Source organism: Carex rostrata, chromosome 17, assembly GCF_964058835.1.
Source record: "Carex rostrata chromosome 17, lpCarRost1.2, whole genome shotgun sequence".
NCBI lineage: Eukaryota > Viridiplantae > Streptophyta > Magnoliopsida > Poales > Cyperaceae > Carex > Carex rostrata.
In genome coordinates, this window is record NC_135934.1 from 4,644,220 (window position 1) to 4,658,328 (window position 14,109).

Below are 14,109 nucleotides of genomic sequence, written 5' to 3' on the forward strand. Positions count from 1 at the left end.
TGATATATGGGTTTATTTTAATATTTTAAAGTTTAACATTGTTTTTGTAGAAATTGATATATTAATTGTATTTTTTAATATTAATTATAGATATACAAAAAAAAATCTCCAAGAAAAAAAGAAATAAATGGTGTGATTTTAGGATTTTACTGAGAAAGATGATTGCTAAAAAAATGTTATTAAAAATGGCTAATTAAAAGAATTAATCTTTGATTTAGTGACAAAAATAACTGAAATCTGGATAGTTAAGTGATTTGATTTCTAATTTTTACTAAAAAAAGAAAAAGAAAATCCAACCACTATATTAGTTAGAAACGATAATTCTATCATCACGAATTTAAGTCTGATTAATTGATGGTCAAACTCAATTAATCACCCATCAAATTCAATCAGTTTCTTGTCAAATTGACTAGTTTAATTTAATTCGTAATAATATTACTATTCCGGCAGCTATTATGTTGACGATACAATACATTTTGATTTTGTACTTCTATAACAACTCAAGATGAAATTATTGGTTGGAGTCAAATAATTTATACTTTCGATCTGATATTGTTAAGTGTTATTATTCCATTGAAGATACAATATACTTCTCACTATTTTTTTTTTTTCAAACTCTTATATATATTATAGATGATTTCCTCACTTTGTGGATTTCAAATTTATGATCTCCCGTATAGGAAACATGTGACTTTGCCACTAAACCAAATGCATATTCTTAATATGAATGCATAACTATCTATAAAATTTCGATTAATGAGCTACATAATAGTTCTTTTTTCTTTCCATTAAGTGCATTAAGTTTTAATAACACTGGGAAAACAGAGTCAAAGAGGCAAAAAAAAAATGTCGGATCAAAATGCGTGGGGACCGATATGATGGAGAGACGTGGATAGAGAAAAAGATAATTTCTTAACAAATAAATGGATTAATAAATAATGTAAGTAATTATATACTAGTGAGGTTCGGCTCATCCCAGCTGTGACCAATTGGAAATGGTACAATACGGTAGGCATGTCTTGGTTAAATCCGACGGTCTAATTGTTTTTGACACTTTGACCTGAGCTCCATTTAGGTTAATAATATTTTAAGATTTGAAGTCACATGATCCGTCTGATCAGTGATCACTGACTGAGATTTTCCAAGATCTCTCCAGTAAAACTAAGAACGGAGAGCTTAAACAACGCTCTAACAGTATTATTTCTAACCGTATTATTACCTGATTCTGGGTGGAGTTCTTGTCCAAAGGGATTTGGACAAAGTTTCATCCAAAGCTGGCTCTGAACCGTCCAATTCGGATCAATATTCATCCGGACCGTCCATGTTTATGTAAGCAATTAGATACTTCTAATTTTGCACGAATCTTAATACAATTGGACGGTTAGACCTTGATATTTGTAAAACCTGTCAAAAGACTTTTAGACAAAACTCAATGCCTTTCCCTGATTCCCTCCCGCCACGCTCTGGCGCGCGGCCGTTGGTTCGTATCTATACACACTGCCACGTTGGTTCAATTTTCTCTTTCATTAGAATTCATTAAACTAGACTAAGTATAGATTAATTTTCTCTAGTGCACTTCCTATATTGGTCTTTTGTAATTTCCTAATTTTAGAAAATGTCAATGATTTGTCCTTCCAGCCTTGTGCTTCGTTTCTATCGATCCTTCCCTCTTTCTCCTCTTTCCTCTCCAACACATCAATCTCACATTTCCTCATTTTCATTGTGCGTAAATCCAGACATGGTCTCTTGACTTTTACGACGAACTGAGGCTTAATTTGGAATTTCTCTGGGGTCACTTCAATTGTTGAGGTGTGTTATTAAATATTAATCTTCTTCGTTAAGTTATATACCTGTTTGTATTTTTCATGTATATTTTGAATGTTTCATATTGATTGAATTGAAGGATTGACTACAAGGAAAGATAAAATTTATTGGAAAATTCCCTTCTCTGATAAAATTTTACTGTTCTGCAAATTATCACATTGCCATGCTCCAACATTTTTTTTTTTCTAATTATGCTTATTTTGGATGATTATATAATCCTTTTTTCAAAATTTCCTTATGGAAATTTGAGCTATTAATGATAAGTTTCAATTCCATAGGGAATGTGAGAGGCTTATTTTTTTTTTTCATTTGTAGAAAAAGTGCAAAAATAAACATTTTGCATTGTGCGATATGCAGCAAATGCTAAAAATTTCATACACTCTCAAAAGCTATGGTTATATATCTGCATTTGTTTTCAAATAAATTACCAGTTATGCTTGGTGTCTTGTATTGTTACCAGAGCTGGGATTCGGCATTAGTTTGATACCGGCCAGATTCAGCCACTGGAATTTTCATAGCCTCTTTCAAATCGATACCAGTTAAATACAAAACAATATAGTTTCTACCTGGTACACATATTATTCTTTTTATATAGGTTCTAACCTGATAGCTAGCATTTGTATACTGTCCTGTATAACAAATATTTTGATTTTTTCACCTCCTTACTGGTTCATTTGATCTATTAATATTATATTTTTTGTTTTTTAACTTGTTAATCGACTGAAGTAAGATTATAGCAGCAAATGTATTTTTTTGCAAAATTTCAGATGGAATCGAAGCCCCAGAGCAAGCCGCTTTTCACTGACTACAAAATGGAGCTAACTCCAAATGGCAACACTAACCATTCAAACCACAAAAAGCCCAGCCTTTTCATCAACCCGCTTCCAAGCTCGAAACCCAGTCCATGCCCCAGCCCAAATCCCTATCCCGGTACCAGCGCCGGTACTGGTACTGACTCCAAGTTTTCTTCAGACAGCAGTTCAGACTACAGTCCCTTCTCCAGCAACTACCCCAGCCCATGTCCAAGTCCTAAACCACAAATTCCAACCCACAAGAAAAAGACCGATCAATCTAACCCTAACCCTAACCACTATCAACATCATTTACTAAGCCCAGGCCGAAGCCCGCCATTCCTGCCCATTACTGATAAAACCAAGAACAGCAACAGTACCAATAGTGCACCAGGTACAGGTACAGGTACTGGTACCAGTGTTAGTACCGGTACGGGATCTAACCGGGAGAGCACAGACAGTACCGGTGGACCAGTAAACAAGCACCACACTGGAGGTGACATTCGCTGGGAGGCTATCCAAATTGCGAACTCGAAAGATTCACCTCTGAATCTCGGTCATTTTCGACTCCTCAAACGGCTCGGATACGGTGACATTGGCAGTGTGTACCTAGTTGAGCTTAGAGGAACCGGTACGTACTTCGCCATGAAGGTCATGGACAAAGCATCACTGATTAGTAGGAACAAGTTGATCCGGGCAGAAACTGAAAGGGAGATTTTGGGTTTGTTGGATCACCCGTTTTTGCCGACGCTTTATTCATACTTTGAGACAGAGAAGTTTTATTGTCTTGTTATGGAGTATTGCAGTGGAGGTAACTTGCACTCGCTTCGACAGAAACAAGCGTCTAAACATTTTACTGAACATGCTGCACGGTTAGTATTTTCATCATTTATGTGATACTTTTTCAATAAGAAATTAGTCGGTCATTTGTTTCATTCAATTGAAATAAAATCAGTGCAGAATCCAATTGTATGGCTCTTGGCAAAAAGACTACGGAATTACACTTCTTCCAATAAGACCCATTATTTCTCATATCCGCAAAAAATCAAGATTGAGCTCTTTCTGGGTGACTAAATTGCTAGTAACATTTTTACTCTAACACAACCACATAAGTTGATGTAAATATACTACAACATTTGAATTTAATTTGCTTGATATGAGTGCATATTGCGCAGTTAGGGGCAGATTGGTCATTGTTGAACAGAACACACATACATCATACATACTATAAGAAAACTAAGGTAAAGTCATGTCCTAGTTGCAATTATCTCAAGGACTTCAGGAATTAATTACAAAGAGTGAGTCTGTGGTACTATGCATATCACGGGTTGTTACCGTGCCACGGCTCTATATTTGAGTTTTCAAATCCTAACGGTCGATCCGAACCGTTCATCTTGTTCTCCATATTAATATGTGTTTGGAGACCAAATTTTACATTTTTTGAAATTTTTTTACTATTTTTTTAGATATTTAGAAAATCACTTGATCTGAAAATTCTGGACCATCCAAAAACAGTGATTTTAAATAAATCTAAAAAAATAGTAAAAAAATTTCAAAAAATGTAAAATTTGGTCTCTAAACACATATTAATATGGAGAACAAGATGAACGGTTCGGATCAACCGTTAGGATTTGAAAACTCGAATATAGAGCCGTAACACGGTAACAAATCGTAATATTCATATTACCATAGACTCACTCAATTACAAATACAAAAAATGTCTTCATGCAGATTAAATAAATTATGGTAATATTTGCGAAACAACCTGATTTACATACTATTGCAGTCTTTCTTTTTTCCCCTGAAGAGCCATTAAGGTTATTTACTGTTTTATACACCAAAGATCATACCTGATCCATACATAATTTATCATGGATCATACCAGGTTATTTATGATAATCCTTGCACATTGCATTAGCTATCTCATAATAAAACAGTATTATAATGTATCCCATACTCAGGTTTTACGCTTCAGAGGTATTACTAGCACTGGAGTACCTCCATATGCTGGGCATAGTGTACCGTGACCTGAAACCCGAAAACATACTGATCCGTGACGAGGGGCACATCATGCTCTCTGACTTCGACCTCTCCCTACGCTGCTCCACCAACCCAACCCTTGTTAAATCCGCATCAGTTCACACTCCTAGCTGCAAGGAACCTAAATCCGCTCTGGTCGAGGGCGATGGTGCCATCCAGGGTTGCATCCAGCCGTCGGCCTTCTTCCCTAGGATTCTACCCAAGCGCAATCGCAAGTCCAAGTCAGACTTTGGGATCGGATCGACCTCCTCGGTTGAGTTCAATGCGGAGCCCAGCAATGTCAGGTCAATGTCTTTCGTTGGGACCCATGAGTATCTCGCACCGGAGATTATAAAGGGCCAGGGGCATGGCAGTGCTGTCGATTGGTGGACCTTTGGCATATTTTTGTACGAGCTTTTACATGGTACTGTAGCTATAAATCTGCATTTTTTCTCTTTCGTAATATACTGTGCATACAATTTTTTTTTTACTTAACTGGTATTGAAGTCGGCAACTGTACCGGATTTTTGTAACTGATTTCATTTTGTCAAAGAACTAATGTTGGAGATCAGTTTTTTTTTTTTTTGATGTTAGTATCAGATCAAATCACTGTTTCTCAAATGTCTGAAACAGGTGCAACACCATTCAGAGGAAACGGCAACCGTGCAACACTATACAATGTGCTAGAACAGCCATTGAGGTTTCCTGAAGACCCGAGTGTGAGCTCAGCGGCACGTGAACTTATACGTGGTCTCTTGATCAAGGACCCTCAAAAGAGAATTGCGTATCGGCGTGGGGCAACAGAGATAAAGCAACACCCCTTCTTTGAAGGAGTCAACTGGGCACTGGTAAGGAGTAGCAGCCCTCCTTTTATACCAGACCCGGTTGATTTCAAGCAGTTTGCTGGTAAGGATCAGAAGCCTGGCTCAACTTCTGCATCTCCCGGTACCAGTAATGGAGGGAAGGATGACAGTACTGACTCTTCATACGTAGATTTTGAATACTTTTAGAAAATTACCTATTATCCTTTTTTTTTTGGATATTTCTCCTTCTGAAAACAATTGTTCAGGGAAGTACCTAGAGGAGAATTTTGGAAAGATCATTCTCTGATGGGATCAAACAACTTTTCAACAAGCAAGTTTTAATTTAATTTTAATTTTTGTTCGTTAACTTTATGAGATATTCATTTAGTTGTGTTAACTGCGGATCACAAATCAGTAAATTTAAAGTTTAAACTATTAAATTTACATTGTGACATGAGGCATAGCTAGCTTAATTGGTATCTAATTTTGGGAATAGCTCGTTGAAATCAATTGAGCAACCAATAAAAAATAATTAAAGAAAGTACAATTAATCGCAGTAGCCTTCCCCTTGGCCCCACCTGCAGCTGTAGCGACCTCAATGGCCCTCCTCTTCTGAACTGCGGACCCTTTACCAGTGGTTTTGCTTCATGGATATTCGGGCTAACATAGGGGCAGTATTATTGGGCTTTGAGCTTCGTGCCAAGTTAAAAGTAACGGTACAGATCTACTAATTGTAAACGATTCCCTTATCAGGTATTGGAGAGGATGTGAATTCTTCCTTCATCGCATGCAGTAGCCTTGCCCTTGCCCCACCTGCAGCGACCTGTTCGCTGCTTCTTCCTCTAAGCCCGTTGATTTGTCAAAATACCTAACGGCTACTCCCAAATCCACTGAATTACCTTTAGTTTCAGAAGAGAGAAGCTATCAGCATTACCTTCTTGGCCACTGTGCAAGTAACGTCAAAAAAATAAAAAATAGATGGAATAACGTAAAATTTGAATGTACTGGAACGACCACAGTCATTTTTTTAATATCCAAAAATTATTTTTGAACCAAGATCAATTACTGAGTAACACATCAAGAAATACTTTAATTCTTTTATTGTTGTAAAAAATCCTGTCCAAAAAGTATTTCATGGTATTTTTAGTACATCTAAATTATAAGATATTTTATCTATTTTTATTTGATGTTCCTTCTAGTATATTCAAATTATAAGTTTCTACATTCATTTATGAAAATTAATAAAAAAAATCTATTTTCAATGGGATTCTTATTTTAGGTTGTATTCCATATTAATTAATAGACGCAACTTGAAGTTGCGTCAACACTTTTAGATGTAAAATTTTCCAAAATTTGTGGTTTTTATGCTGATCATTTTATTTAAATAGTATATTTAATAATTTCAGGTTGATCTAATAGTAATCCGAACAAATATAAAGATGAAATTGTTGATCTAAATTTGTTCTTGGCTTTTACTAATTTTACATTGTTATTATTGTTATTATGTGTAACACTAGAATTGACGTTATATTAAGATGAAATTGTTGGATATGTAAGTATTAAACGTTAAAATTAGAATTAATTCGTTACATGATGTTATATAAATTAATATCATAAATTAAATCGAAAAAAATATATAAACACTCAGCAGATTGTTAATATTCTATCTCTACAAGTTTGTGGGGGCATAGATTACCGCAGATTGGAGATCGATCCATCTAATTAATTTGAATTCCACGATTTAGGTTAATTAAATGTCGATCAGACCATCAAACCATCACAAAAAGTCTCTAACATTGACAGGCATGGTATTTAGACGATAGAGAACACATCCATACGGTTGCTCTACAAAATAGTAGTTGCATGACGAAAGCCGAAATTTTTATTTATAATATATTTTAAATTTATTTGTTATTATTAAAAGTGAATTTAAACAAAGTTTTAGAGCATCTACATCCTTGAAACTCTTGAAGTTTCTAAATAACTAGTTTAGCTTCTTGTTTAAGCAATCTAGGGCCTAGGCCCACACGGACCATGGCAGATGAAGAGAAATCAACTATTGAAACCAAAAATAAATAAATAAATAAATAAATAATCAAACTCTTGACGAACTGGTTCGGCGATTTGTAAATAAATCAACTTCTTGTTTTGAATCCGAATTTTTCTTATGGAATTAGTTCAACGTTTTTTTAATAAGCATTTATCAGCACTAAATTTGTGTACATTAATTTATTAGATATTTTTGCGCATCAGCTTGCTGATGATATTTTTAGTACAAGATTAAACACAACCACTCATAACAGGAGGACCTTTGCGGGAAACCGACGAGAGGAAGAGAGACTGGTAGCAGATACGGTCTTGGAAGTTAATTTCTAGATGGCAAATTTCTAATTTCTTATATTTATTTTGCTTAATTTTTTTCTTTTTTCTTTCAGGAGTGTAAATAACAAATAGCTATCTGTAATCATGTTGACGGTAACTTGCCGTCAACCATTAAAAAAAAGATAGAAATTAAACGGCGTCCAAGGAATATGGTGGACTTTCATAGTCCAACGACTCAAACCATGGTCTTTTAGTATAATAAATGTGCTTTTATATAAGCTCATTTAGAGAATTTGGTGAGTTTAATTTCAAAATCTATTAAATTAGTTTTAAATTGTGAATTTAAATCGTTGAAACGTATCTACTTCACAAGTGATGCATTTACATACAAATTTATAAGTTTTCGAATTAATTTAGTATAAAGTCAAGCGGTAATTTTTTTTTATAAATTAATTTTAATGTATTTATTTTTTATTATCTTTTGTTCATTTAGTTTATACTAAAGTAATTCAAAATTTTATAACACGCGCAGCCCATAAAAGTCCATCAAAGCTTATCACACGCGCAGCCCATAAAAGCCCGGTTAATTTGGGTCGCAGCAACTATGACCCTGTAAAAAAAAAAAAAAAAACCTGACCTTTAAACTCGAAGTTTTATAAAATTAATTTATTGATTAGTAATTCAATATTTATTTTTTAACAACCCAAGTAATTAATAAATTTTTACTGTCTTAATTTTTTTTTTTTTTTGAGGGGAAGCCCGTGGGCACAAATTTATTAATACGAAAATGCTGTTGCATGTTACATAAGGTTCCATACAGAATTTTCCCTTTAATTTAAACTAAAGTTGAAAATGCTGTTGCATGTTACATAAGGTTCCATACAGAATTTTCCCTTTAATTTAAACTAAAGTTGAAAATGCTGTTGTATGCTTGTTGAAGGGCCCTCCTGTTGATGTGGTGTAAGTTGAATTTTTGTTTGATTGGACGCATGGTGGCAATTTAAAATTAAAGAGTGCTATTTTAAATGTTTGAATTTGTCATTGCAATATTATCTTTACTTAGTTGAATTAATGCACAATCATCTAAAATTAAAAAGAAAGCATAAAATAAAATATCTGCCGTAATTAAAGAGAATTTTTTCTTTAGCGAAGAATATAGTCATTTAAATGTTTAAAATAGCACTCTTTTTTAAATGTAATCTCCAAATAGAAAACAAACATACAAAAATTAGGAATATGAATTAACACGCGTTGCCTTTTTTTTTATGTACCTTATATAGCTCCCATGCATACACCCTAAATTAGTAAAATGACAAAAAAAAAAAAAAAAAATCTTCCTATCATTATTTATAAACTCTTATATTATCAAATGTCTTTCTCCGATCCCTCTAATCTGTCACGGTCGGGCGTATAAGGTATATGAGGTATATGAATTCTAACTCAATTACATATATATAATTTGTATGTGTGTATTTTTTAATAATAGTTGGAGGTCAAACTACTTAATTATTAACAATTACAAGGAATTTTCTTATTTAAGTTTCGAACTTACAACCTACCACACAGAAGGTATTACCTTTTATACTAGATTAAAGACTAGTTCTCTATAATTTGTATTTCTTGACAATGAACCAATCAATGTTTGTTAACAGGATGACACTACTAGAATTTTGGTTTGTTGCACTTGCAAGTGTATGAAAAGGGCTTGTTACATGAACATACCCATGCAACAAGCTCAAAAAACGCTTGTTGCATGAGTCCCCCTTGGAAATACTACCCTCGTTGCAAATACTCTGTAGTTGCATGGACACTCTTGTAAATATTTTTTTCGGGCTTGTTGCATGAGTTTTACCATGCAATAAGTACGCATGTAAATACTTTTATAATTGGCACCTGGCTGGAGTATTTCCAAGGCTAGAAGCATGGGGCCCATCTATTTTATTTGCAAGGATAAAGCGTGGGTCCCATCTAAGTATTTGCAAGGATAGAATGGTGGGTCCCATTTATGTATTTGCAAGGTTAGCTTGTGAGTATTTGCAAGGATACTTAGATGGGTCCCACGCTAGTATTTGCAAGGCTAGCCTGTGAACATTTTCAAGGATAGAAACGTGGGCCCCACATGAGTATTTCCAAGGATAGGTGGTGTGGGTCCCACTTCATTATTTGTATGGCTAGAGACAACAAGCCCCACTTAGTTTTTTACATAGGTAGCGATCGTGGGCCCCACATCATTAATTGGATGGCTAATCATGTGGGATTAATTGCTAGGATTTTGTATGTGCTTATTTGCGTGGAAATTGCTACGTAAATAATTGATTAGAAATTGGAAAGAAAATCCTCATTTCTAATTCTGCAATCCAGTACCAATATTGTACCACCCCGGTACGAAGCCAATTCCCACCCATTAATCATTTGCATTTGAAATTAAATAATCATTAGTAAAAACACATTGCAAATTAAGGAGGAACCTTTAGCATAAGCATCAATGAACATGGTGTTATCAAGCATGCAATGTACAAAAATCATAAAAGCACAACCACTACACTAATCTAATAAACTTCTGCCTGGACTCAAAATATAGGGTTAAACCATAAACAAAAAGTTACCAAAAAGTATACCCCCCAAGGCTTGTAAGATGTTAGAACTTGTCACACCCCAAATCCACCGGGTCTGACAGCCTGCCGCGTGTATAAATCAACCGTCACATATACACGCAAGGCAGTGGATCTTTTTATATGCATTACCAATATCCTCACTCGCTGCGTCCGTGCAATATAAACCTGAAAATAATCGGGAGGGTGGGGGTGAGAATAAATTCTCAGTGCGAATTTGCCACAGTTTAGACTATTGGACTTGCAATCAAACTCTATATTCAATAATGAAACCCAAACAATAACAATGCAAACAGATATACATATAATCATAAATAACAGAATGCCAGTGCTCGACAACAATTTATCAACCTGAAACACAGTTCACGGAATTTCCAAGATGAATCTCAAACACAACATATATTTTGGCTTAACTCGATTCCTAACTCAGTTCAGTAGGGCTTGTAGCAATTACAGATGTTCTTTCGAGCTGAACCATTATCAAACCCACATCTGTAGGGTTACTGACACCTACAGATGGCCAACCGCTGGACCCTTTATCTGACACCCATCTGCAATCGCTTGGCTTAACAGTTTATTAAGGTCTGGTTCGAATCATATAAAGAAAATCCTTTTTAGAATCGTTTCCAATATTCGTCATATTCAATCGACCGTTCAAATGCATTAACACGTAGGAAAATGCTACCGAGCCATAGACGTTACACAAGTCAACCACGATTTCCAATCACACATCTCATAACATAATCACCCTCCCTCGTCCCAACCGGTACTGGGAATATCGAGGGCCGTTCACCTAAGGCCATTTAGGATCCTGGGAATCCAAGTCAGCATACAGCCCGACTTGGCAAATTCATTGGATCCAAGTGCTTAACTTCGTAAATCCATTCACATACATTCACATACACAGCTCGTGGTGACTTTCAATCAAAATAAGATCACAATAGATCAACATAACCCATAACCATACCAGCATGCAAATCATTCAATTCAGATCAATTCGAGTTTAATTTAATTGGGCTATGCAAATGCTCTACGCAATTCAGTGATGAAATCAATGATATTCAACATGACAAACGAAAACACAGTTTAATTCCTGAAAATAAAGTATCAAACAAGTCCAAGAATCCCGCACCTTATTATGACGAGCGTACCGCTTAATTTAAAGATCAGGCGTCTCGAATTGCCTCGCGAAATCTGGCTCGACTGAGCCTACACCTATATTATACGATTACTTGGTTTAGTTCGGTTACATTCTCAAAACTTAAATTCCAAAAGTCGTCTTTCAATTCGTCAATTCTCTTATACCTTTCGGCTCATTTATAGTCATTTTAATTCAAGTCCAATTCCAAAATTATATATATATGGTCGGCCCTTATATAAACTTTCACCTTATTACACTTTGGTCCATTGGACGTATCAATTATTTTATTCCAATTCAATTTAATTAAAGACCCATAATTTAGTAAAGGTTTAAGCCCCTAATTAACAATTCACCATTTACTCAAAGTCCATTTATAACATTTCAATTTCAGTCCTCTTTACAATTATTTAAATTTACATATGGCTCAAATTATAATACTTCACATGCATGGCCGGCCATAGCCTCAAACAATTTACATCTTACAAATTGGTCCCTTATATTTATACAACTCACATAGGCTTTATATTTTATAATTCATACCCCTTATTTTTATAAAGATCCCCAAGGCTTGTATTTTGCACAAAACAACCTTCAGTTTAATTTATTTACATTTTTGGTCCCTGTCAAGTCAAGGACTGGTACACACACAAAATCAGCACCATTTACCGGGAAAATCAACAACCCGAGCAAAGGTGAAATTAACTACAATTCCCTTTATTTAATACAAATCACTTCCTACAATTAATCCTTTCTTACATTTTAGCCCCTTTAATTTATACTAATCACTTCCTACAATTAATCCTTTCTTACATTTTAGCCCCTTTAATTTATACAAATCACTTCCTACAATTAATCATTTCTTACAATATAACCCCTTATACTTAATTTATTCGAGCAATTCGATCGAGTCGGGAAAATCAACAACCCGTACTTCGATAATTAGTCAATTCACATCCTACGACATTAATCAATTCATCAATACATAATTCACGAATTTTAGAAATTAACCGAAGGAGAAAAATGTCGGAAGAAATTGATCGGGTCCGAGGGTTTCGTCTCGCCTTGCGGCCATCTCACTCGAGCACAAGCAAGCACCAAGGCAGCACCAAGCCGAACCAGCACGGCATCCCGCGAGCACCGGGTCAGTACCGAGCCAACCCCTCAACCCTAATTTCTAGGGTTTCATGAGAGAGGGGGGGCAGAAACCGAGAGAGAGAGGGGGCGGCTATGGCTCTCATGGGCAGAGAGGAAGAGTGGAGAGATCAGCGGCGGGTTCGGTGGGGTTCGCCGGCGACGGGAGGGGGCGGAGCCCCTGTCCCTTTTCTTCCTTTGGCGCAACAGAGAGGAAAGGGGGGTGTGTCACGGACAGGAAGGGAGAGGAGAGAAAGAGAGAAAGGTTTTATTATTTGGACTGCTTTAAGATTCGTGCTGAACATATCTAAATGGTTTGAGATTTTCCAAAAAAAAAAGTCACGCAAATATGAGATAAGTCAGATGGTGTGAATTCCATGGACCCGAATTCTTTATTCAATGGGATTAATTCCCTTCACTCATCAATTCAAATCCATGGATAGGATGCCTTTAGGATTCGTGCTAGATTTAATCCAAAGGTTCAACCAATTTCATAATTTCAATATGAACTCATTTAATTCAAATTCAAAGGTTGAGATAACTTCAATGTCTGTGCTATGATAACATCCAATGGTTAAAACAAATTCAGAATATAATATAGTTCATGAATTTGAATTTTAAAGGTTATGATGATCTAAATATTTGTGTTAGATCGAATTGAACAGTTCAGACAAATTCTGATTTTTAATATATGGTCTCAATTGGTTATTTTAAGACGTTCTATGTTACAAAAATTAGAATCAAGTCTCGTAAAATTTATCATATATTCGTTATAATATTTCAGGTGTTAAATTCTAAATTTCAGATTCGAATAATTCGATCTCCTTTTATATAATTATATATATTCAATTAGTTCTCTAAAAATTCAAAGGAATTGTAACGGATTTTCTAAGTTTCTAATTTACCGAATAATTATAATTTTATTCCTAGGGATATATTCTATTTTATTTCTAAATCTCTAAATTTTATTATACTTAATTTCATACATTATTTATATTACGAAATTTTAGTTTCGTTTTAGTCGGTCAGAAAATTTCTGAACGATCGTTAAGTTAATTAAACTTTTTATTTAAGCCAATTGATCGATTTAACAATTTAATCATGTTTTAAAATTTCGGAATGTAACAGAACTACCAAATACCCTATTGATGCTAAAATGTTAACTAGAATGCCAAGCCATTGTTCTAGGTGCCGGCCCCAGACCACATGTCCATTGCGGCTTCACCACTTGCTGCCTCTTGTCCAATTTGTGCCATAAATAGGAGAGATTGGTAAGACCCTCCCTGATTAACTTCTCTAATAGCAGTAGCTAGTTCCTATACCACATGGACAAAGAATGGAGGTTAAACTTTTGATCATTCATTAATGGTAAATTTTTTGCAAGAAGCACATATCACAGTGTCATTGAAATAAAATAAAGCAAGTAATAATACTGAATTGAAAGTCAATTAAAGTATCCATGATAT

At 34.9% G+C, this 14,109-nt stretch overlaps 1 protein-coding gene across 1 annotated transcript; it reads left to right on the top strand.

Annotated features, from left to right (window-relative positions):
- The first annotated feature begins 1,669 nt into the window (after positions 1-1,669).
- Positions 1,670-5,877, top strand: LOC144568607 (serine/threonine-protein kinase RHS3-like). Its single transcript, XM_078318981.1, has 4 exons — positions 1,670-1,809; positions 2,592-3,487; positions 4,577-5,058; positions 5,268-5,877. The coding sequence occupies exons 2-4, from the start codon at positions 2,592-2,594 to the stop codon at positions 5,642-5,644; spliced, it is 1,755 nt and encodes a 584-aa protein (XP_078175107.1). The 5' UTR covers positions 1,670-1,809; the 3' UTR covers positions 5,645-5,877.
- The last annotated feature ends 8,232 nt before the right edge of the window (positions 5,878-14,109 follow it).

What these genes read in the sequence shown, in the direction of transcription:
- LOC144568607 (XM_078318981.1), top strand. Translation starts at nt 2,592, where the DNA reads ATGGAATCGAAGCCCCAGAGCAAGCCGCTTTTCACTGACTACAAAATG. An exon ending in TTTACTGAACATGCTGCACG is followed by an intron (nt 3,488 to 4,576) that starts GTTAGTATTTTC and finishes TCCCATACTCAG; the next exon opens with GTTTTACGCTTCAGAGGTAT. An exon ending in TTTGTACGAGCTTTTACATG is followed by an intron (nt 5,059 to 5,267) that starts GTACTGTAGCTA and finishes TGTCTGAAACAG; the next exon opens with GTGCAACACCATTCAGAGGA.